The sequence below is a fragment of the Thermobia domestica genome, chromosome 8 (assembly GCF_964235325.1).
Source record: "Thermobia domestica chromosome 8, izTheDome1.hap1.1, whole genome shotgun sequence".
In the NCBI taxonomy this organism is placed as follows: Eukaryota; Metazoa; Arthropoda; class Insecta; order Zygentoma; family Lepismatidae; genus Thermobia; species Thermobia domestica.
Genome location: NC_137461.1, coordinates 28,291,101 through 28,317,572, shown reverse-complemented (window position 1 = coordinate 28,317,572; position 26,472 = coordinate 28,291,101). Strand labels below are relative to the sequence as shown.

Sequence of the window (26,472 nt, the reverse complement as noted above, 5' to 3'; positions counted from 1 at the left end):
TCTTCCACGTTTTCCTGACTGTAAGCACCATGAAATTAGTAGAGACTAGTTTTGGTAGATCTGAACTGTCTCTAAATAGCGAGAAGGAGATAGGGAAGAATCATATTTATACTTCTCTGAAAGATGAACGAGTTTTCATATATCAAAAATTCACCTCTTCTCACATGAACTGTTTATGCAGTCCATTGCACAAACAACATACAGCCACGAGAAATTAGGAAAGAAATGTACTATGACCTTAAGAGTATTAAGAATTACTCTTGGCATTATATAATCTTGTTTTCATGCAAGAACGGATAGTAAATATTTCCAGCCTATTATCTGCATCACTTCATATTGTGCATTGTTGAGGATGCAGCCCTGAAGAAAGGAATTCAGTTTTCCTAACGGTTGAACTTTAGAACTGCATGTTTATTAGGAATCTGCAAGAAGAAACTTAAGTTTTATAATTTTGTTTCACAGTTTAATATTTCATGAAAGAGTTCTCATGCATGCTCAAGTATGTGCAATGAAAATATTTGAGAAAACTGAATGTTTATGTTTAATTATCTGCCTCAAGTGTTTCAAAGTAGAAGTAATATTGGTAAGAACTTTCAGATTTTGGAAAAGAACTACTTCCTAATGTCTCTCTTTCAGTTTCACTTTTGATTGTTATTCAAACCTACAGTAAAATTCCTACTTCTCAAAATACACATATTTAGGAATTAACAAGTTCTGAGCTGTCGACTAATATGGCCATGTTATGGCCCGTCATGTATGAAGGATGACGTTTCTCGGCGATCACCCTATCCGGAAAGTTGCGGAGAATGACAGGAACGGGAAAAGAAGGAAACGCGACCTGGGACCATTATGTGTTGTGGATGAGGAAATCCGCACTCAGGATGGCTGTTCTGAAAATTCTTTTATACTTTTTCAACCCAGTGTCCTCACCGAAAATCGAACCCGGAACCGCTTGCAGAAAAGGCGAAAGCGTTAGCGACTACGCTACGCAAGACCACAATATATACACATATTTAGCGTATCTAATCCAGGTTTTGTATCTCAAAATTCACACTTACCATATTTTGGCCATCTTCAACACTGAAGACATTGACTATCTTCAAGAAAGAATCACTATTATCTTGACATACTTCTGGAGAGGTACTACTGATATCTGCTTGTTGAGCTGGAAAAAAGGAACAAGGAACAGATACAGTACCTTTTTTGAAGGAAAAGACGCAGTAAATTTCATTACAACACACGACATGGAATTCTATTGTATTAAATGAAAGCTACTACAAGGAGATTCTAAACCAAAATGCTAGCCACGATATTTAAATAAGAAAAGTTCATTATGAAGGACACTATTAAGTTACTCTCACATACAGTTATATTATATACATATATGGTTTCTCAGTGAAGACATACCACCTCTGAGTTTCCAGTGATCAAGACACTGGAAAGTGGATGATAATATACCTCTAATAAATCTATTTTTATACGCAGTAATTAACGAATAGCTCTGTATGTAAATATGCTTTATTTCTTATGTAGAATAATTTCTAAATTGGCATCACCGACATTTTTTTATTTTTTCTTCTACTTTTGTTTTTAAAATGAGGTGTCTACAAAGACGTTCAACTAATTTATATTGTGTTGTGATACATCAATTGTTTTTCCTATGTATATGTGCCTCCTTGCCTTAATACATATAAATGCAGTTTTGAACACTGGCGAATTTAAAGGTTATCTGGTGTGCGGGAAGGACATTTTGGGGAGTCTAAATAGCGAGAATTCGCCAATGTCCTCCCCGCACACCAGATAACCTTTAAATTCGCCAATGTTCAAAACTGCATTTGTATGTATTAAGGCAAGGAGGCACACATTCCCAGCTCCTTAGTCGAGTGGGGGATCCAGGAGCTCTCTCACGCGAAATTCTTTAAAAATTGTTAATATAAAAACTGTTTTTGAGCATTTTCGTGTACAGTTCTCTATAATACAACATAAGAGGATATTTTTTTATTTTTTTCAGAGCATCTCCATACCCCCACCGTAGTTAATCAGGGGCTCTCCCATGGTTTTGAAAAAATGAAATCTTTAAGTTTTACGTCCCATGGTTATGCCGGTTAGGCTAAAGGAGACGGTGATGAGAGATGAAGTCAAATGGTGGAATGAAGAAAGTGGGAGAAAACGGGAGAACCCAGAGAAAACCCACGAGCACAGTGTTTGTTCACCACGAAGTCCACACGGCACGAGCTGGGATCGAACCAGGGACCCTAAGCACCGGAGGTGAACGCTCTACCACTGATCCACAGCCCCCCCCCCATCCCAATGGTTTTGAGTGCTTATGTAAATAGAAATGCAATCTTTTATTTATCTACCCTCAATGTATTTCAACGTTTAAATAGCCGCTACGTCGAGTCAAAGAGCACTATTCCACAAGTCAAAATACAGCGAAAAATGTATATAATTGTATACCTTTCGGGTCTTCGTCTGGATACGCGAATTGCTCTATGTGGCAACGTGGCAGATAAAGAACTACGAAAAAAATCTAAGAATGTATAAAATAGTCACATTGTTTCTTTCCAGATGGAAGTTAAAGTCGATAGACGTTCACACTAGCATCACTCATTAGTGTTACAATCAATGTAACTGCTTGATGGAATCGTAGAGCTACGTTAATGGTTCCAAGTTAATCTGTAATATTGGTACATGATGAAATTTTGATTCACTACAGCGGCTGAAGGAGGCGCTGGATGGCATGACATTATATAGGATTTTCGCTTTATTTTTACCTGAAAAATAGCGCTCTGTTATTCATGGGCGCCACTTTTAGAACATCTGATATATATATATATAATTTTTATTTACCAACAAGCTGGATAAATTATATAAAATGTATCGTATTTGTCAACATATAACACGTACCCTATTTTTCGTATTCAGCTTTGAGGAAAAATTATTTTCAGTATTATATATATATATATATATATATATATATATATATATATATATATATATATATATATATATATATATATAGGAGTTACCAATGCTTAACTAGACGTAGAGTCGCATGAGCATCTGGGAATGTCTATAACACATGTGCATCAAAAGCAATAAAATGTTAAATACGATTTATCTTAACTGAATTTATACTGAACTGTACGTAATTGGAATGCTGCTGCAAATCGCAAGGAAAACAACTCAAAATTGGCAAAACTAATTGAACCTCAAATAACCAAAATCTCCCTGCGTCTAACACGCTGACAAACACGGTACTTTTTATCCTGTGCTTCAAGTGACAAAATACTTACGCTATTCGATAAAACTGAACCATCTGAATACAATTTTCTTTACAATTACGCGAATTATACACAATTAGCCCATTAGCTTCGAAGTTATAGGCAAAAAGAACGTGTATGAGGTTGTTATAATCTTAACTTTATAATACAACTATTCACGGTGAGATACATGTAATTTTTTATATGCGTAATAATGTTTCATGTTTCAAGTATCTAGAAACCACTTGTACAGGGTGGCGCTGAGGCGACTGACACATTTCAAACTTGAATATTGCGCAGGCGTAATAACTTATATTGGTTGGCGGGGTGAGAACCGGAAGTGGAAAGAACACCACGTTATATGGTCAGTCGCAAAGAACATCGTGTTACTTCCGTTCGCACAGGGTGGCGCGGAGCCTACGGATAAATTTCAAAGTTGAATATTGCGCAGGCGCGAGAGTTTGGAGTACGTTACAGGTGGGGGATTGGAAGGGTATAGGAATACCATACCAGTTAGTAAGGACATCGTTGGAGCACTGAACAATGTATTTTCTGTTCGTACTTATTACGAAACGAAGTCAGTCACTAAAGTGTAATAATTGTTCAAACAGGTTGTCTACTAAAATTCCAAAATGAAATTTCGTGACCTTTTATTTACCAAATCACAATATTTCCTAACATTTTCAAGGGCGGATATGGGTGCAAATTAGGCCGAATTTTCATCCATGCGATAGAAACCTACTTTTGCTTGCGATTTTGTAGCGTCCAAAGCAGACCATAGACATTTTTGGTGGTGAATTTTGACGTTTTATAGAACAAAATTTTCCAATCTGTACTTTCATTTGTACAGTTTAAAAAAAAAAAAATTGTGACCCAAAAGCTAAATTTCGTGACTTTCATGACCGTTTTCTGATTTCATGACCTGTCGAACATTTCATTGTTACCTGACAGCCGCAACTCACTCCAAACTATCGCGCCTGCGCAATATTCAACTTTGAAATGTGTCAGTCGGCTCGGCGCAACCTGTACAGAGTTAGCAGTAATGAATACTGAACTGAATATATCCATCTATTCGCATCTTACGAGTTCGCTTTCATACAGGAGGTATTGTTACGTACCGTACACTGAGGTTACTTGGAAAATCTAACGCTTTTTAGGAAACTGATATCTTTTTGTTTCATAGTATAATAATGAAAGAACCAAGGATGTTATAAATAGAGGATCTGCCCATATGTATCTTCATCCTATTAAATCGATGAAGCCAAAAAAACAACCGAGCATCGGCACGTCTGATTGGCTGCTCTCGTTTCTGCCATCGTCTCATTGGATACTTTCGTTTCCGCAATGATTGTTGGCTCAAAACATTGCGATCCTATTGGGCGGAGTGGGCAGAGTAGGGCTGGCGAAACTGTGACGTATGGCTTCAAGATTTTGTTGTAAGGGCAGATCCTCTATTTTATAAGATCCTTGGAAAGAACTGTGACAGATATGACGTTTTCTTCCAGACCAATGAGAAGTAATATGGATGGTCATAAGTGCCGTGTCTTATTTATAGACTGGTATAAAAATTCTCACAGTAATTGATACTTGTTTTGTGTTGTTTCAATTTTCTGTAAATCGTCCCTGTTTCCGTAATGAAAAGTGATTTTAACCTGGTTGCGCTAAATATCATTGACTTCAGAAGTTTCCTAATGAGACGAATTTGTTTTACATTTCTACTTCTTTCTGGGACAATCTGTGGTCATTTTTTCTACTAAAAATGACGATATTGATCAGGGGATAGACAACGATGACATTATTGAAGTTTTGCCTAAACTTACCTACAACCGCAAAGAACAAGTTGTTTTTCCATATGACATTGCAGCAATTTATATTATATATATATATATATATATATATATATATATATATATAACTAGAAGGGCCTAGCTTGGCCTAGAATTATTTTTTGTTCTTATCGTACTGTGTTACATTATTATTATTATAACAGTACGATATGGTATTTTTGCAAAGAGTTAACGTAAAGGTACACTTGTAAAAATGATACCAGGCAATTTTGTAAACCGATGTAAGGCAATTACTGATATGATACATACATAAAGTTCATAAGATTACAGGCTTTCCAATGTTAATGAATATATATATATTTATATATATACAGGGGCGGATCCAGGATATGATCAAGGGAGGGGCTAAACCATATTTTGCCGTTTTATCCAGTGTAAAGCAGGATTGAACCCCATTTTATCCAGTGTATACCTGAGCGTCAAGGGGGGGGGGCTATAGCCCCTATAGCCCTCCCCTTGGATCCGCCACTGTATATATATATATATATATATATAGGAAATTACGACGAAAAAATATAGGAGGTTTCGTGGAGCTGTGAAAAAGAACATTTCAATTATTTCCTGGAACATTTAGAAGGAACATTTGTGCATCTGGAACATTTTGAACGAACAAGGAACAAAGAAACTCATATAACAATATTTCTACCTATTGGAAGAAACATTTCCGTTATCTAATAGGTAGAAATAAAAAAAAATGCACAGAAATTACATATGATCCTTATAAAGTCAACCCTGTACGCTCAATAGATGTCACTGAAACAGAAAATTGGATATCAGAGTAGGAATGACAGAACAGAAAACGCAGAAATGGCAATGGAATACTGAAACGCTACGGGGAAGACGCAGAAATACCGTTGCCGTCTTCCTGGAACAACTATCTGAAATGCAAAATAAAATAAAAATGTAAGCATTCTGCTGCTGGTGCTTTTAAGTTAAGATTTGACTATGTATAACATATTCTACAATTATTTGCCTACAGTTAGTGCAAAAAGTATTGATACAAATAAATAAATTATTTATAAATCTTTAAAATCATTACTCCATAGAACTTTTTAATGAATATGACGAAACTAGTTTATTTTTTGTTCCATTTTGTAGCTGTATGAATACTTTTTGCGCTAACTGTACATTGTTTGGTGTAATTATCTTCAGACAATAAGCAGGAAAGGACGAAACACAGAATAATCTCTATTCAACCACCCTACTGTAGAGACAAAAGGCCTTCCAACCACCCATGCCTTATTTCCTTATGTTATTTCCTCAAGTGGAAGTAGAAATGCCATAAAAATATAAGTGGTTTCGTTAAAGTGTAGGAAATATATGAGTTTATAGGAATGGACGCAAATATATACGAAAAATAGGAAATATAGGAGCACTGGAAAGCCTGATATTACGTAGGACAGTTTTAATATCTTAAAGAAATCTCAAAAGCTTATGCGTGTATTGGTGTTTGCCAGAATTTCCCTTGCATGGTTTAAAAAATTGCCGTTTATAAAAGCATATTGCAAAGAAAAATGTTTATTGGTTCTGTAGGCCTTCAGGAAGACAAGCTTACCACAGTAGTTGGCTTAGATTGGTTCAACAATTTATTGCGTTTAACTAAAAGGTTGTGCATTTTTTTTTATTATTATTATTATTATTTAAAACAGCCTAGGACCACACTACTATGAAAGAAACATAGGCATGTTGCATATCAATCTTCTTAAGAAAGTGTGATCTTTTAAATGGTTCTTTCCAAATAGCCCCAAACGCGGGGCTACTTGGAAATAGCACATTCTGACTGCTGGGAGGCTTCAGCCTCAGCAAAATTTGTTATGACTGCAGGAAAAGGTAAGATGAATTAAACTCTAGAAACATCACAAGACGAAGAAAAATCAATGGCAATAAATAACAAGGGATAGTTTGAAAAAGAAATAACTTTCAAGTAACCGCAGTTTATGGTATCTAAAGAATTATTTTTGCTACTTCTAAATGAATGTTATACAATAAGATTCGAGGCAGTAAGGTTTAATTCTATCTCACGTTGCTACTGCGACCTAGTTTGATATCTACATATATTACAGAGCAGTGTTTTTTACACAAGAGAAAACAGTTTATTATTATGGATGAAGCACCCAAATATGACTAATTACTATACAAAACAAATACTTACCAGGAGCTTTCACTGGACTCGACGTAAGACTGGTAAGTTTAGGCATCTCTTTTCGTGGTGACTGACCAAGCATTGCTGTTCTTGGTTCCCCATTTGCTTCCAAAATTGGTGGTTCGTTATCTCCACGCGGAAGTGGTTCACTGGTACTGTCGTTTTTAACAGCAGTATCTTCAGATTTTGGCACTGACAATCGATCCCCACTTAATCTTCGCACCTGAATCAAAGGCTTAACTGGCTTTGCTGGTTCCTCGGGTGGTTTCGTCTGAGATTTTGCACCTTCTTCAGGAGTTATTGGAGCTTGTCCCGAAGATACATTCACCGAAGTGACACTAGGAGGTTCAGGTGTTGGTGTAGTGGTATCACTTCCAGCTTCATTACTGGACTTTTCTTGTAAATGGCATAGTTTTAGATGTTCTATGATATCTTTTACATCAACGAAAGGATTCCCGCACTTGTCACATGGGTAAGAAATTCGTCCCATGTCTTTAACATGACATCGTTCCACGTGAGTAACATACAATGTCTCACATATAGATGAAAATGAACAGTTTGGTGCGCAGCATTGGAATAAGATACCGCTTGTAAACCGTTTCGCTCCTATTGGCCCTATTTTCATTTCAGTTAAGTCCTTAATGGAAAGAGGTGGTGGAGGTCTACCATGTTTCAAGGTTACGGACTCATTTTCTGGTAGTTTATCAACGTCATTTTCAGTCTTAATTTTAATGGTTTCATTTTCAAGTACTTCCTTTTCAATTTTGATTTCCGGTGGTTCAATTCTCTCCACGAATTCCTTAAATTTATCTTTGCCTTCTACTTGGACGTTCAAATGCTCTGCTAGGCGACAGATAGTTCTAGCTATAAGCCCAGTGCTTTCATTAACAGGGACTTCTGACATATCTACAGGATCTATTATGACACAATCACTCTCCGAGTCAGATGATGAATTCTCATCATCAGCAGACTCAGACGATGCAACAGGGGTACCAACTACATCAATCTGCTCATCAGCGCTAGCTTCACCTTCACTATCATCATTTTCTTTTCTAGTTTCAACATTCTCTTTGTTTTCATCCTTGTCCTCCTTATCAGTGGATAACTTGTCCTCTGTTTGTGCTAGATGTTTCTCCGATACATTTCCAAAAACACCACTTATGACAGGTAAACCAGAGGTATCACTGTTGTCACAGACACTTTCAGCTGTATTATTATCCTGGGTTTCAGTCACGGAAGTTTTCTCTGTGGCACTTTCATTCACGGGTACATTTGCTGCAACGCTATTTTCAGTACTTTCTTCAGCCTCCTCTGAAACTGTATTCTTATTTTGATACACTTTGTCGGCTATTTTCTCAATGACTGAAAGACGTTCGGAAATATTCACAATATACGGATCTTTCATCCAAGCAGATTCCAACTGTTCAATCGTTTTCACTTTTATTTCCCACATCTTTTTCTCTATGCGGTTATTATACTCCTCAGCATCAATGATCTCAATTGGACACTCCACAATCGTGATATTTTTCTTGGTGTCTTCTTCGCCACTAAGATCACAGTCCATCGTAGAATCACCTAACGTTTGATTATCAAAATCGGAGTCTTCACCACCGATCTCTTCATTAGGTGTTCCCTTTCCGTTAGATTCAATCAAATTGTTATCAAGAGTCGCTGGAGTTTCGGCCACAGCTGACAAATTAGAGTTCTCTTCCCCTTCTCGCTTCACTGTTATTTGGTAAGTACTAGTTGAAGGAATACTTTGTGAATCATCATCATCATCCAAGTCATTTGGCCTACACATATTAATTTTAATAGTAGTGGCATTATTTTCATGTTTATTCTCAATATGCTTTTCCACTCGTTCTTTTGACATTTGAAGATAGTAGCATTCTGAGCAGACGTAACCACATAGAGTAGAACTGGTCAGACCAACTAGTAAGATTATATTGAGGCCTTCCCTGCCTTTAAGATTTTGGTGTGCATGATAAAAGTGACTTTTAACTGTGTCTTTACGAGGTGCTTTGTAAGAGCAATACTCGCATTGGTATCTGTACTCTCCGGTATGTGTGGAAACATGATCATAGAAATCGTTAACTGAACCGACAACTGCTTTACACAGCCTACACGCATACATTTGTGTGCCTATATTAGTTCTTTCATCAATCATATGATCCCCTTCAATCACTTCGTAATCTAGATGAGTCTCTTCGGCCTCTTTTATTGCTTTTTCTGCTTCTTCCTTTGTCAAGCGTGAGCACGCAACTTCTGAGTCCGGATGCTTTGTCAAGTAATGAGTCACTATTAATTTGCCTCCGTAGCCACACAGTACACAACTGTCAACGGTACCGTACTTAGAATATTTCTTGCCAGGTGATTTCGTCTCGCATATTTTAATATCATTATTTTCTGTTGTGATACCGTTCTCAAGAGTTCCTTTTCGACCTGGTGAAATGCTGGTCTTCGCTTTCCCTTTGAATTTCTTTATTACACCATTTGACCAATTCTGACGCTTTCTGCCTCTTTTCACGCCCCTCTTCTTCGGTATCACAATCGGTTCCTCTGGTAGACTTTGTAAATCTACGATAGGCGGATTCTTTTCAGTTTCACTGACAGCTACAACACTCTCTGTCAACTGTGCTGATTTCTCTTTTTCCATGGTAATGTCTTTCTTTTCTATTTTCTTTTCTTCCGGTGTTGCTTTCTCAACTCTTTCTTGGCTAACTTCCTTTTCACTTATTTTTGGTGCTTCTGGTACAGCTGCATTTTCGTCTTTCTCTGATACTTTTTGCTCAACTTCATTTTCATTTCTTTCTAACACGCTTCCACCAGTTTCATCTCTTTCTACCACTTTTCGACCAACTTCATTTTCATCTCTTTCTATCATTTCTTGACCAGCTTCACTTTCTCCTTTTTTCGATACTTGTTGACCAGATTCGCTCTCGACTCTTCCTGATACTTTTTGACAGATTTGATTTTCAGGTTTTTCTGACACTTTTTTACCAGCTTCATTTTCAAGTTTTTCTGACACTTTTTCACCAGGTTCGCTTTCAACTCTTTCTGACACTTTTTGACGAACTTCGCTTTCAACTTTTCCTGATAATTCTTGGCCAGATTCATTTCCGGTTCTTTCTGATACTTGTTTCGGCTTCTCTACAGTTTCTTCTCTCACTCTGTTGTCTGTCTTTAGCAAATCTTTTTCTACGGCTTTCTCTACATCCTGCATTTCTACTTGTCCTTCTTCTACTTTCTCTTCAACTGTTGCACTCGCTTCTTCCTTTGTACTCAAATCCTTTTCTAATTCTGCAGTAGTATTGGTGGTAGCAGTTTTGTTGTTCTTTTCCGGTTGCTTTGGCTCTGTAATAGAAGTATCAACTACTTTATCCTTAGTAATTTTTCCATCTGTCTCTATGGCACCTGTGTTTCCAGTCTCTAAACCTATATTTTCCGCAGAGTTACTTTTCTCTGTAGAATCATTCTCAGCTTTCGCCTTACCAGTAGTAGACTTTTTCTCCTTCAACATTTCTTTCACTTTACTTAAAGAAACACACTCTTCATCATCTTGTTCACTGTCTGCCTTTTCTTTCTCGGAGCAACTTCTCTTCGCATCTTCCTGAATTTTAACCTCGCCCTGCTTTATATGTTCTTCACAGACTTTATCCTTACTAATTTCCTGCTTGTCTTCTTTGGTAGCAGCCGTTTCACTTTCAGAATCACTCTCAATGATAGCTCGGGACACGACTCTTTTGCCTCCACGTCTCTGTCGTCTGCGGCCGCCCCTGCCGCGTTGACTCACTTTTTGCTTAAAGCTACCAACTGAAGAGTCATCAGAGACCGAGGTTCCTACATCATCCGAATCCATATGCTCATTTCCTTCATTACCCTCCAAGTTTTCATTATTAACCTTCTTCTGAGCTTCACACAGAACTTTCTTCCTCAAACTCACGGACTTCTTCTGTGACAAAGATTCAGATGATTCATCAGACATTGTGGTTGCTGCATCATCTGCAGACTGCCAATTTTTCTCCGTAATTTTTCGACTTCCAACAAAGTGACGCTTGAAAGGTTTTCCCCGTCGTGCCACAGCTCTTGAGGGTGGTCCCTTAGCTCTCACAGATGATGATGAATAATCGGAAACAGTAGATTTCGCTCCTTCATCGCAGCTGTCCTCAGTCGAACTATTTTGCGCTGAATTCAAACTTAAAAATTTACTTACGTCGGCTTTATCCAACATCACTCTCGGGATTAGATTAGTTTGTACCTCACGAGAAATATCTTTTCCTTGAGATGTAGGGCGTCTCCATCGACCTCTTTTAGCTGAATTTCTCCTTCCTCTCTTTGGTTTTACATTAATGAATTCATCATCATCTTCCTCCTGAGCCTCCTCGTATTCCATATCATCAGAATCATCGTCGTCGTCCATTGTGTCGGTCTTAACTTTCGTATCAGCTTCTGGTTTCATCTTCTTTGGTTCAGTGTTTCTTTTCCCTTTCTTCCCGCTACTAGGTCGTTCACGAGGTGATACTAGTTCATCCTTAATTGACTGAATGGTTCGTTCACTTTCAGAAACATCCGAGTCACTTGATTCTTTTTCTTCTTTTGTTTTCTTACCCTTTTTCTCTACAGCTTTTGGTTTCTCTGTCGGCGTAGGAGTAACCGATTGTAGTTCTTTCTGCATTCGGCACATCCTATAACCAGTCGCTGTTACCACACCTTCACTAATGAACATTTCTCGGATGTCTTCTTGTAACAATTCTAATGATGAGCGTCTTTTATTAGGTTTCTTTCGTTTTATATCCTCCATTTCATCATCCTGAATATCGTCATCCTGAATAATTTGCTCCTCTTTCACTTCTTCCTCCTTAACAACATCTTTCTGTTTCTTTGCTCCCTTGCGCTTTGGTTTCTCTTCCTTCACTGGTTCTTCTAGAGTGCATTTTACTTCCTCTTTTTTCATCTCAGCATCTACTTTCTCTTCGGTTACCTTCTTGCGTCGAGATCTTCTTCTGCCCTTTCTTTGTTCCTTTTCAGAAGTTTCTTCTTGTTTCATACTTTCGGATCCCGATTCCACGGCTGAGACAGGAGCCATTTCCTCATCCCCTTCTAGGATGTCTGGTTCTGGTTCCGGTTCCTCCTGTTCCTCAATAATTTGTGTATCGGCTATTCCAGCTGGTGCTCGTGCTCTCGATTTCCTTTTCCGTGATCGTCGTCTTCTTTTGGGTTGTCTGGGTGACGTACCCATCGGTGTTGTTGTTTCTTCTTCAGGCGGATTCTCGTCTTTTGGCACTTCGGCTGAGGAATCGTTGTCTTCTGACTTTGCTTTCTCGTCACCTGACTCATCACCAGATTCAATAATCCTCTTTGATTTATGTTTAACTTTGTTCTTGCTTTTCACATTGGCCACGTTATCATCACTATCGTTATCACCTTCTTCGCCCTTCTCATCAACGTCACTTTCGGAATCCGATTCTAAAATCTTGCGAATTTTCTTGAACTTTGACGCTTGCAATTTTTCTTGTAGTTTTTCAAGAATATTTAGTTTTGAGTGTTTAAATACATTTGCTTCAATACTCTCTATTGACTTCTTAATTATTGTCTCAATTAGTTCAGGGGTTACCTCTTCCTTAGACTTCTCCTCGGACGTTGATTCTTTACCTTCTTGGGATGATTCATCTTGTTTCACTTCTGGTTTCTCTTGTTCCGTTTCCTCAACAGGCTCAATTTCCTCCATTGGTTCTTCCTCAGGTGGTGGGGGTGGAGGAGGTGGTTCGGGAGAAGGAGGTTTTGGTGGCGGTGTTTCTGGTCGTTTTTTCTTAGGAATACGGAATTTTTGGAAGCCATATCCTCTGCCTGTTTGCTGAGGAAACGATGACAGATTACTGTACAACTGGTCTAATGGGGAAATAACATCAGTCGTGTCACGTTTTTCACCATCTTTCTTGCTGGAATCCGAGGATCCACTTCGGTATCTCTCTCGATCTCTACTCTTATCTCGTTCCCTTTCCCGGCCTCGATCATCTCGTGACCTGCTCCAATCTCGATCTCGATCTCTGTCTCTATCTCTATCTCGATCACTCCTTTCTCTGCTCCAGTCACTATCTCTACGATCTCTATAACGATCTCCATATCTTTCATACCGATCTTGATTATACGATCGTCCTCTGTCTCTTGAATCAATCGGTTTCGATCTCGGATCATCATAACTTGATCTGTGGCTACTTCCCATGTGAGGTGGAATTCTTTCCATACTACGGCCGGGTATTCCTTTTTTCGGATCACTATAAGTACTGAAATTTCTTACATCTCTATCTTGTGCAGAATGATACTGTCTCAAATCAACATCATGTCCGTACGTAACTGGCGTACCAATTGCGTTTACATTATGACCATAGGCTCCCATGGATGATGTTCGTACAGTCTGAGAGTGTGGAGTTACAAGTGAAGCATGTGGAACAGCTGGATGTGCATGGACACCATTTACAGAAGCATGTGCTATTGGCCGTGTATTTACCACATGATTCTGTGGTAGATAACCGGAATTATACATTGGTGGTACTTGACCAGCTGTTGTAGCTGTAGTCATAACGGGCCACTGCGGAACATTCATTGGAATATGAGATATTGGGCTTGAAAGACCACTAAGAGAACATGGAGTTGAAGAGATATTGGGTGACATCTGTGGTGAAGGAAGACTGGGGGATGGTTGCTGAAACCCAGATGGATAATTTGGCTTGACATTCACAGCATTTGGGCCAGTTAAAGGAATGTTTACATCACTATGAGAATATGTTCCTGGCCAGCGAGGCGTTGGAGACACTTGTGCTGCATTAAAAAGTGTTTGCGACGGAGGCGATACAGGAGAAGGTAAACTAGCTTTGTGCTGGGAAACTAATCTTGGATCGCTAGGCACTGAATGGTTTATAATTGTAGAAATAGGCTGAATATTTGAAACTGGATGCCCTACGTTCGTATTCTTCGTTGAGCTACCAAGAGGTATTAAATTCGAATGGTCAACAGTGGATCCTTGGTTCCAGTCCTGCTTAGTATGCTGTGTTGTTTGCTGCACTGTTCGTAGAATTTCTTTGGTATCGGGAGGTGGAGATGGCAAATTGCGGAGATTCTCTTGCACAAGCTTTTGTAATTCTTCATGACTTAGATTAGATAATGTCATACTTGATGGCGCTGCTGAGACTTGACTTGTTGAGTCAGTGCTACTGGTGCTTTCTCTCGAAGTACGTCTACCACTTACAATACCAGCTGCAACATATGCACTGCTTTGTCGTAAGCGAGGATCAGACAGGGGAACAGGTAATTTCTTTTCTTTGGTTGAACTGGTTTGATGGAAACTATCACTCACTGCAGGAGGAGAAAGAAATGGAATTTGCTTCTCACTTGGAGGAAGTACGGGAGGTGACGGTGGTCTCTCTCGGCTTGGAGGAAGCGGTGGGGGTGATGGAGGCCTATCTCGATTTAATTTTCGTGGATCACTCAACTTCCGATCCTTTACTTCTTTGCTTACTTCAGAAGATGGTTTAGGCATCTGATCTTTAGCTTTGTCTCTCCCTAGTTCTTTTTCTACTGTTCGTCCACTTTCCTTGCCTTTTGCATCAGTTACAGAGTCAGGTTTTAATTTCGTTGGTGAAATCTGCTGCTTGTCAATGGAACTCATACTTGCAGCAGGTAAAACTTCTGGTTCGGGCATTGACGGTACCTTCCCAGCTAAAGCTCTTAATGCCCCACCTGTACTTATGCCCACGCGATGAACCTTGTTAATTTCTTGTTCTAATTTCGCTCTGATACTTCTCGCTGTATCTCGTCGTTCAGACTCTCCTTTGATTTTATCAGCCACCTTTGACGCAGGATCATCAAGTTTGCTTATGGAACGTGAGAACAATGGCACTGAAAGACGAGGTCCATTCGCAGAGCTCCCAAAGCGAGGTGACTGGGGAGGGGGAGGAGGTGGTGGTGGGGATGATGATGATGGGAAATTATCACAAGCTTCATCATCATCATCATCAATGTCCATATCGACTACATTTCTCTTCGAAGTTTTCCGCGGCGAAACTGAGGTACTACATTCGGCTGGCAGTTTGCTCGATTTATCGGACAGGATTTTCGCACTGTCATCAAACTGAGTCTTCTTCGAAACGTATTCACCCCATAACACATAATGATCACCTTTTGGTTTGGGTTTTTCACTAGGTTTTTCGTCCGATTTCAATTTCGGCTTTGCTTCGTACTTGTCTGCACTCTCTAGCACCTTACCAAAATTATGAGAGGTAGAAACACTTGTTTTACGCGGATCGGATGCACTTGATTGTGACACAATTGGTTTACGATCCCTAGGATCGGTCCTCGGATCCTGAGCACAACTGACAGATTCACTCTCTTTTTTCCTATCCCAAAACAACTTATCTTTTTCCACTGATCCATCTTTTCCTAACCAACTTAAGGATTTCACCGGATCACTTTCTTTCAGCGACGGTTTTTCCACTGGTCCCATTAATCTATTGAGTTTCTCTCGACTTGCCTGTAAACTGTCCCGAGACGCTGGAAGTTTTGAAGAGTCTTTTCGAGGAATATTCTCAACACGAGAATGTAAATCACGTTCTGCTTTCTTGATCTCTCCCCAGGGCAGTGACACAGGACTTGGACTACGAGGAGGGATATCATCATCCGAACTGATTACGATTATAGAATCTCCATGTTTTGGACGACTCTTTCGTCCATCTCTGGAGGCCCTGAAATGTAAAGTTATTTTAAAAATACAGTCTTTAGAATATATATATATATATATATATATATATAGCTATAGCTATGACAACATTGCGAAAAACATGCAATTTGGGAAGCATTAATACATCGAACTAAAAATTAAATTTACATCTACAATCATTTACGGGGGGAGAGGTTGAAAAGGATATGTTTCTCCTCGTTGTGTCTACAGTGAAGAATGAAAACTGTATTCTTTACTTACTTACTCTATAAAACCTTATCGTAACATTATGAAACATACATTGTTAATGTGTAATGGAGCAGGCACGGTATCAACATAGCATATACTGAAGTTGCCAGATAAAAAATTCCGCATGCACAGATGTCTAATTGTATTTTAGAATTGTCAATTAAAATTAAGTACTGATCCTTTGTTTACTTCCAAATATTATTTTTAACACTTTTGGAATCCCTGAAGTGTTCCATAGATAACTGAACATTTATGGTCCGCTTTTAGAGACGGGAATCCAGCGCAATTTTCCGTCTCATCCTTTCTCATGCAACTGAGTGGTGCACACTGCTACCATTCACGACCTTCATGACCATTTCATGTCGCATCAGAGCTGTTCTGGGAGCGAAAGTTGGTCTAACGCCAAGTTAATCTGGTAAGGTGTTTCTATTATTTTTATAAACGTGTGCTTACATATTCTAACTATTTCTGGTGATCATACACCAAAATTCCTAGTGATATATTTATAACCAACGTACCCATTTTTCTTTCCTAATTTTCGCGTGGGACATCTGGGTTCGATTTCCGGCGAGAGCTCATGTGGTTTAGATTCCACGTTACTCAGTAGGTCCACGTTTCATAGCTTCGCTGCTGAACGGGACCTTAACTCAAATTCAACTCAATTCAACCTTTTCCTAAATCTCTGCTATATTTACTTCTCCATCAATATAGAGGTTGATAATAATGCTAATAATTAAATATTCTGAAATACTTGATTTACTATCACAAGCGATAATACTGTACACTGAAAAGAGATTCCATTACAAAATTAAGAATATTACCAGAAAGAAAGAAATTAAAAAAATGAAGTTTTTCAGTTTTACATCCGGCAGTTGTGACTTTTAGGTTAAAGGAGACATAATTAATGAAAGTGAATAGCTATGAAAGAGCTGGTGGGATAGGAATGTTGGAGAACCCGTGGACACACACTACAAACACAATGACCTAGGGTCGAACTCAGAGGTGAACGCTTTGGTGTTACTAGAACTCGTGCTGGAAAATATACTTCAATTAAGTTCCTGTACAAAGCTCAACAAACAAATGAAATTAAGTCTTTGTGTTTTACGTTCCACGTTTATGCCGGCTAGGCTAAAGGAGACGGTGATTATGAGAAATTAATGAAATGGTGGAATGAAGAAAGTGGGAGGAAACCGGAGAACCCCGAGGAAACAAACGCACACCATGTTTGTCCACCACAAAGTTCACTTGGCGCGAGCTGGGATCAAACCTGGGACCCCACACACACCAGAGTTGAACGCTGTACCACTGAGCCACCGCGAAGCTCTACAAACAATAAAGTTGGTGTACCAAAAATTAATCAGCCGAATGGTATGCTTTCTGTGTAAGTTCAATTCACTTTTAGGGGCACAAGTACTGAAACAGTTAAGACTAGAGTAAAACTAATCTATGTACGGAATTTTGGAGATTCGGGAGTCCATTAATATAGTAATTTACGATGCTGCAAATTGAATACTGGATAAGGGTTTCCTCAATTTTTGAGTTAATTTAGTTCAGTTTTAGCATTATGAAAGGACTTCGGTAATCCTAAGCTTATTGTACTTGATTTATTGCGAGTTAATGTCTCTTTTCAGTACTGAGGTTATATATGAGACTCCCTTACCCTACCGAGTCCGAGAATCGAAACCGGAACCATGCTTACGTCTAAGTATGTTGGTACTACGAGCGCCCCACGTCCCACAAAGCTTGCACTCCTCCTAACAAAAATTTCTGTGCCCGCCTGGTACTAATCATAGTTTTGGATTGGATAGGCATAGAATAAGAGTCACATTGACGGACTTTTGTCCCTGTGCCTTCGAGTTTTTTTTTTTTTTAACTACCAAGTTGGTTACAATAAGAAAATTATACACTTACCCTTCCCCATCTGATGTTCTTTCCGGTTTGACGAAGTCGGACACTTTTTCCTGCTTGATATTGACAGTCTTTTCATTTGAGCTGAAAACAGGCTCACTTTTAACTTTAACAGGTTCACACTTTACTCTACAATCACTCTTTAAATCTTTTTCAGTCTTGGTTACACTTAAATCAGACTTTTCATCTCGCTTCTTCACTGAATCTGGAATCTCTTTCTTCGTCAGTCGATCCTCTTCCTGTCTTTTCGACCTTCCTAGCCCACTGGACCCAGGCCGGTCCGTGTCATCATCATCCTGTCTTCTCGATCTTCCCGACTCACTGGACCCAGGACGATTCGTCTCATCTTCTTGACTTCTGGACCTCCCTAGTCCACTGGGCCCAGGTCGATTCATGTCATCTTCTTCCTGTCTTCTCGATCTTCCTAACCCACTGGGCCCAGGCCGGTTTATATCATCATGTTCCTTCTCGTTTTTCGCTTTCGGTTTGCCACACATTTTACTACCCTGGAATTCAAACAATAAAATCAATAAACGCACATATGAGAACTAGTATCACTAGTAGAAAAATGCTGATTGACAACGTCCCGTCCCACCCACAAGATTTTTTTTTCTCTTTAAATCAAGTTTTTGCCTCCCAACGTTGCAGCTCTTATCCAGCAGGAGTGACTGCTTGAATGAAGAAAAAATCAAACTTACTCAAAAAAAATGACAAAAGAGGAAGATCTTCAGGGCTTCAGGAAAGACTACACGATCTTTGAGAGCGTTTATTACATCGACAGTGCTTAGGAAGATATTTAAGCAAACTACGTTAGTGAAGTCTTGAAGAAAATAATGGCCATGAAAACAACGTTGAGTGGATTAATGTGACGCCAATGATAAAGATTTTGAATACCTTACTGATGAAGAAATCGTTGGTGGAGTATTGGGTATGGTTAGGAGAAACGTAAGAAAGAAGACGCAGCTCAATTACATTGACAGACTCTTTCAATATGTGGTGAACAAGACTATGTATCATTGACAAAACGTTGTTAAAGACGACTTCAATCACAAATACCGAATAAGTGTTTTAAAATGAAAAAACGAAGAGCTGACTGTTTTCTGTATATATAAACCAACAAACTTGTAGGTACAGGGAACTACTATTTAAGTCGTAACTATATGTATAACACCCCTTCCCCCTACTGTAACTAAAAAATTGTTCAAAAGCATTTTTGTCTTGATCTGTAACTCTCTGCGGCCTTTTGTGGATAATTCGCTTTTCCACGACTGCCGTGTCACAAACTTCGCGAATAATTGGAAGTTTACTGTGTAGTTTTGCAGGGACAATATTATTCAGTTAAGGGAGGTTTCACTATGACTCAATATAGATGGCTATCGCTCAACCAGACTTGAATCTCTAGCAGACTGTTTCTTTTCTACACTACGTTGACGATCTGTTTAAGGCTTGAAAGCTAAGTGTAATTTTACTAGATCACATTAAATACTACGTCTATTACCTACTGAGCAATCACCACATGTAACTTTGCATTCTTGGGCGCAAAGTGTCTATTGCCTATTTTCCATTATCAAACAAGTTTTTCTAGCATCATATTGTATACATTTGTAGAATATATAAACAATGCTTCACGATTATATCTACAGCATCGATCTCTGTAATACCTTTTTGGTTAATAAGTACAGCTTATAACATTTCTATATCAGAAATCCTGAATTGTTACGGAATGTAATCAAATTAATCATAAGTAATTTATACAAATAAATCAAGGGGATTTAGGATTTAGATTTCTGAGCTTTCAGCATCTAAGGCCATTTAGCCCTTCACGATTTGAGGGATGACGTCCCTCGGCGAGCACACCATCCAGGGAAAGGGAAGGAAGAAAGGATTGGGGAAGGAGGGAAGCGGCCTGGGACCTATAAGTTAGGTACCATCCCGGAAAAGTTTATAGATATAAACTCTCATGGCTATTTCGGTTATTATTCTAATCACATCACAATAAATCTTCAATTTCGGATGGTTGATATCACGGATTTTCTGAAAATTCAAACCCCGAAGAGGAAGAATGAAAAATGATTTCAGTACGATGACAAGTCATCACTTGAAGCAAGGTTTCATATCTCGTATTATTACAAAATTCCACTTGTAAGAAAAGTTGAAAGGGGAATTTTATTCTTTTTCTTCTTCTTCTGAATGATGTATGAACTTTGGTATACGAATGGTTTACGGTGAACAGAATACAAAGTATCACATCCACTTCATGATTTCTGCAAATTCCACCAGAGCCGAGAAATTTTTACAAACATTTCTCTTAAACAGTTGCATAACACCATACAACTGATTATATAGCGAGCTTTCTGTTTCATAGAAGATATATCATTTAGACAATGTAAAACCACGGTCACGAATCGTTTTATTTAGATCTCTGTAATTCCCGACTATTCTAAACTTCCAAGCTTTTGACTCTCCCCTGGAGTCATGGTCACGGAAGTTAAAAACAGGAAGAAGAAGAATAAAAACATTAAGGAATAAAATGGAAAGAATTTACCAAGGGAAGACGTGTATTGGACAGAATCACGTTGTTAAGTACGTCGGTAATCTTCAAATGGTTAGATTAAACTTTTACCATTTGAAGACTACCGTGGTACTTGACAACGTGTTTCTGTCCAACACAACTCCTCCTTTGGTAAGTCCGTTCCATGTTATTCCTTGATATTTTTATTCTTCTTCCTGTTTTTAACCTCCGTGACCATGACTCCTGGGGAGAGTCGAAAGCTTGGAAGTTTAGAATAGGGATTACAGAGATCTGTAAGTAAAATGATACATGTAATTTACTTGCACTAATATTAGAAAGGCGTTGTGAAGGAGATAGGAATGATGCAACAGATGCTCAACATACCTCAAGTTACCTTACTTGTATTGAAAACTTAAGGTAGTATTACAGGGTGTCTATTAAAATTCCAAAATGAAATTTCGTGACTTTTTCGTGACCTTTTCTTTACCAAATCATAAAATTTCCTACCATTTTCAAGAGCGAATTTGCGTGTGAATTAGGCCGAATTTTCATCCATGCGATAGAAACGTACTTTCTTGCGATTTGGTAGCGTCTAAAGCCGACCATAGACATTTTTGGTGGTGAATTTTGACGTTTTATACAACAAAATTTTCCAATCTGTACTTACATTTGTACAGTTTAAAAAAAAAAAAAATCGTGACCCAAAAGCTAAATTTCGTGACTTTCATGACCGTTTTCTGATTTCGTGACATTCATGACTTTCGTGACCGATAGACACACTGTATTAAGGCTCGACTATCGCCAATAATGGCAGCATGTGTATTTTGTAGGAAGCAACAATATTCACAATAATTAAGTTAACTTCAAGTGATGAAAACTATTTTACAAAAAGTGTTTAGTAAAACAAATTTATTAATTATAAAATGTAAACATTTGTATGTTTTACATGTTTACGAAATCATCAAGATCTTTAAACGTTTCTACCGGGACGTTTAAAATGTTTAAAAGGTTTGGTTTCCGAGTCCTAATCCTCTACAACCCTCATGAACTAAACTAACTAACTAAATAACTCTATGGCCTATGGAGCCCGTAGGTTCAATGCCACGTTCACAAAAGCTTTCCACTGACTTTTATCCTTAGCCAATTCGATCCAGTTTCTACTTTGTATTCCTATTTCTGCGAGATCCATCTTAATATTGTCCTCCCATCTGCGCCTAGGTCTTCCTAATAGTCGTTTTCCGATTGGTCTTCCAGTCAAGACTTTGAAAGCGTTTCTACTTTCTTCCATTCTAGCTACATGACCCTAACAATGTTTCGTAAACCGTATAAATTATGTAGTTCCTCGTTATGAAGTTTCCGCCATTCCCCATTCTCGTTCCTCTTGGGTCCGAATATTCGTCTCAGGATCTTGTTCTCGAATACTTTCAGTCTATGTTCTTCCCTCAGAATAAGCGACCACGTTTCGCAACCATACAGAACAACAGACATGATTATCGTTTTATATATTTTAAGCTTCAAATTCCTTGACAGAATTCGCGACGACAAGAGATTTTGAACCGAATAGTAACACGAATTCCCTGCTTTTAGTGGGCACTTAATTTCTTCGTGAATATGATTTTCATCTGTTAATATTGATCCTAGATATTTGAAAATATCCACTTTATCAAAAGTATTATTCAATATTTTAACGCATCCATAACTTGCCGTATTACGGTCCCGACGCACTTCCATGTATTTAGTTTTCTCTTTATTTACTTCCGAACTCATGTCCCTGCAAGCGTTTAGTAAGATTCTATTGTTCCAAACCCATGTCCCTGCATTTCTTTCTATTGTACTCCTATCACCCCCTATTAAATTTACATCAGCATATGCCGTAACCTGGTGAATACCGTTCAACTCTAGGCCCTGGTTGCTATCTTTGATTTTCCTTATAGCGTGTTCCAGCACAAAGTTAAATAATAATGGCGACAACGCATCTCCTTGTTTTAGGCCATTTTCAACGTAAAAGCTCGTGGACAAAAATTTTCCTACCAGGACTTTACTTTGGGATTCATTTAAACATATCTTAATTAATCTAATTAGCTTTCTCGGTATTCCAAGTTCTACAACCCTCATGACAAAATAATAATAGTAATAAATAAAAATTAAAATAGAACTTACAATTACGGGTAATTCGAAGAAAAAATTACCAAAACTTACCATTTTCTCATACAGGTTTTTAAGCACATCCTCACAACGTTTAAGCGTATCAAGTTTCAGCCTAAAATGAGAAAATACCAACATTAATTAGAAACTATTAACCTTCATCCCAATCTTAAATATTAATTTTACAGGAAGTGTTTGAAATCAAATATCCTTTGGTTTTCACATTCCCACGCATCCCAGCCTTCTGAAAAATTATTACCTGATTAGATATATTAGGTTATAAAGCATTACTGTTGAGGTTAATGTGTATAAAAAATCACGTGAGTATTTGCCTCAACTACCTGGCTACCGGCATGTCAGCAAGTTTTATTGTCAGTTTTCCCGTGACAAAGAGTATTCATATCTGTGACAGAAGTAACCCCGCATTTAAGTTCTGTCCGTGACTCAATTTCATACATTATCTTAATATTGACGAAATCAAAGTAAAGTGGCTAAATATTACACCTAATGCAAAAAGTAAACCTGAAAAAGCTACAGATGATTATGACTTTTTCTGGGACTATTTGGTAGATTCTGTAGAACAATCACAACGGAGAAGAACAGTGAAATTCTCACAAAACTAAGGCTTAGTATTCAGAGCTGATGACATAGAATTGATCTTTTCCAATATCTACACACCCACGCATTGATGCAGTTTCGATGGAACTTCAAACATTCTTCTTACATTTGACCCCGCACTTAATGACTAACTAATAAGGATGAAACATTTCTAGTGGCTAATCCATGCATTTTTTGGTGAATTCTACATCAAAGACCTGAAGAGGAAATAGCATGTCGTATGACCGAAGAATGTTATGTGGTAGAGGTCTGCACGGGTCGGAAGTTTTACCCCGAGCCCGGCCCGGCCCGTGAATTTACAATGTGGGGCCCGACCCGAATCCGAAATATGTTTTAACATTTAGGCCCGAGCTCGTGTGATAATCAAATGAGCCCAAATTACAGAAACTTAATAATTAAAGGAAAATCGTATTTTTATTTACAGCAATTAGAGGTTTAATTTTGCAGTTGTGCTTTAAAAGTTCTCCAGAAACAATGGCGCAATATATATCGTTGTACAGTATATTTACAAAGTTAGGCCCGAAAAGGCTCAAGAAATATGGTTGTATATTTAATAATTTACGGCCCGAGCCCGAAGTTGTGTATGCTTTGTAGGCCCGAGCCCGTGCAGACCTCTACCATGTGGTGGTCGTACCTTGGCTGATCATCCGACAACCTGCATGAAATTTCTGGAACCAACGAATTGCTGTGCTGTGGTTCACTGCACCTTCCCCTTTCGTATGACAAATGTTTTGGGGTGGTGCCGGAGCGTTATGCTCGAGTTCGAACCCAGACAGTAACTTCTTCACGTATCAGACATTGTTGAGCACACATTGTCACTGCCAGTAAACAGTGATTGAAGATACTCACAAAGTTGCGGCCTTCGTGTTGATCTCTTGGACCAATTTGACCTTGTATTTACGTTCCATCACGAAGTGTGTATACGCTTGTTGTTTAGGTTGCGGAAATACCGACAGACTTATACCTCACCCTAGTAGAACAAGAAAGGTCCTCATCAACTGTTAAGTGTTATTTAATTGTAAGATTGATCAAAATATACATTATAGTGAAATCAAAATACATACATTATAGTGAAATAAAACACTTCGAGGGTTAAAATATACGAATATTTGGTAATAACGTAACTATTAGGGAATTTAGTGTTGTAGGGTTAAAACGAATGTTTATTTAGTTTATATTATTAAGACAGTTTTCTTAATAACTAAACGAACTAAACTTAAAATATTTTCATATTTAAAAAAAAAATGTTTACAAAATATTACAGTTCTGAGGTTTTAATTTTAGTATACTACAAGTACTTACTTTCGGTCCGTGTTACGTAAAACATTAAGTATGGTTTCCATTTTCTCAAGCTGAGCTGCACGGGCACCTGTCCTATCTTTTTTAAAATGAGCAATCACTTTTTCCAGAAATGGGACATACTTCTGCATTTCCTGTAATTTCCTTGCATATTCCCGTCTTTCTCGTTCCTCATCTTGGTTATCTCCTGGAAAACAGAAATACGTTACAGTAAATTTCGATTCTTCTAGTTTATATTCTTTGTAAGATTTTTACATCCGTCTGAAATCATGTTACTAGATTAAAACTCAACTGCTAAGAGGTGGTTGTAGTAGAGTTGTAGATAATTTGGCCTCAGAACTATGTAGTAATAAAATGAAAATTACCTTAAACCTATACATATATTAAAGACGTCACACTGAATGGTAAAACATTGTATGATCAATACTAAAAAATCGTTACTGATTTCATCTTTTATTTTTATATTTTACGCAACTTATACTAGTATAAAATAAAACCTTGTAGAGAAAATATTTTTAAAAATCCCTTAAATACACGTTTAATTGTTTCAAATAAGACGTCTTAATACCAAATTTCGTGTCTGTAACTTTAAGAGATCCCGATATATGGACAGTATAATAATTGTAATTCCCATCCCTTTTTCCTTCTCACCCTCTTTTCTTCCTTTCTAGGTCAAATAACAAAACGCTGAAAGACGAGTCTAATTATTTTAAATGAGAAGTACAAATACCAAATATCATGTCTCTAACACCCAGATTCTGACATATGAACACTTTACAATAATAACTATTACCCCCTCTTTCCCTAGTTTCCCCGTTGGATTTTCAAAAATCCTTCCTTAGCGGGACATCACAAATCCCATCCCTTGTCCACATTTCAAGTTTCTAGTTTAAGCGATTTGGCCTGAGCGTTATTCAATCAATCAATCAGAACTACTTACTATATTTTATATATATAAACTGCATATTTAAATTAGTCTATGCATTATGGAATTGTACGTGAACATACATACAGTATTAACACCATCGGCTGCTGAGGATTTTATGGCCACCAGCTCCGAAGTCCACCATTAGACTCTAATGAAATTTAATGAAACTACCACGAAAGCATACTCTTTTTAAACAAAAAGTAACTAAACAAAATTCGTGTACCTATATTAAATTTGCACGCGAACATAGGCACATTCTTATATATATATATATACAACTTAGGGGAGAGGGGAAGGTATTTAAAATGATCGAAAAAGACCGATATTAGTGTCGAATCCATAGTTTTCGGGCTTGAGACAAATAGTGACACTTCCGATGCCGTATAATCGAAATTCACCCCTTTATGTCCAAAATAAAACGTATTCTCCCCGTGCGAAGTACGGGTACTCTGACAGCGGCAAATAATTCAAAATGAGCACAATGGTGATAATATATTGTATCAAGGTGCTGTGTACAGTTAGTGCAACGAATAGATGAAACGTCAGTGACATGGAGGTGACAATGTTGCAAACGTGAATAACATATTGTAGAAAAGAAAATCACTCCGTCAGGTTATTCCATGTTTAGTGTCCTATGATACTGCTGAACAAAATATGGGAAGACAATAGTTCTTTGTTGCTTACTATCAGGAATAAAGACGACATCACGGCTTTACACTTTAGCATCAGTTTCGAAACATGTCGTCCTGATCGGTTTCAACATTAAATATTGGGCTTGAGAAAGCACCACCAACAGATAACAAACGAGAAATAAACAGTTTCAACGTAAGGGCAAAATACATGTATT

At 38.0% G+C, this 26,472-nt stretch overlaps 1 protein-coding gene across 3 annotated transcripts in view; it reads right to left on the bottom strand.

The window, feature by feature from the left end:
- The window catches only part of LOC145692810 (uncharacterized), a 170,569-nt gene that overhangs the window by 68,951 nt on the left and 75,146 nt on the right, over positions 1-26,472 (bottom strand). For all 3 annotated transcript variants that reach the window (XM_081768305.1, XM_081768306.1, XM_081768304.1), the window contains exons 3-7: positions 24,701-24,884; positions 22,835-22,895; positions 18,127-18,629; positions 7,263-15,991; positions 1,059-1,165 (exon numbers count right to left, since the gene is read on the bottom strand). In XM_081768305.1, the coding sequence (XP_081624431.1) occupies positions 1,059-1,165; positions 7,263-15,991; positions 18,127-18,629; positions 22,835-22,895; positions 24,701-24,884 (9,584 nt within the window). The remainder of the gene's footprint in view (positions 1-1,058; positions 1,166-7,262; positions 15,992-18,126; positions 18,630-22,834; positions 22,896-24,700; positions 24,885-26,472) is intronic.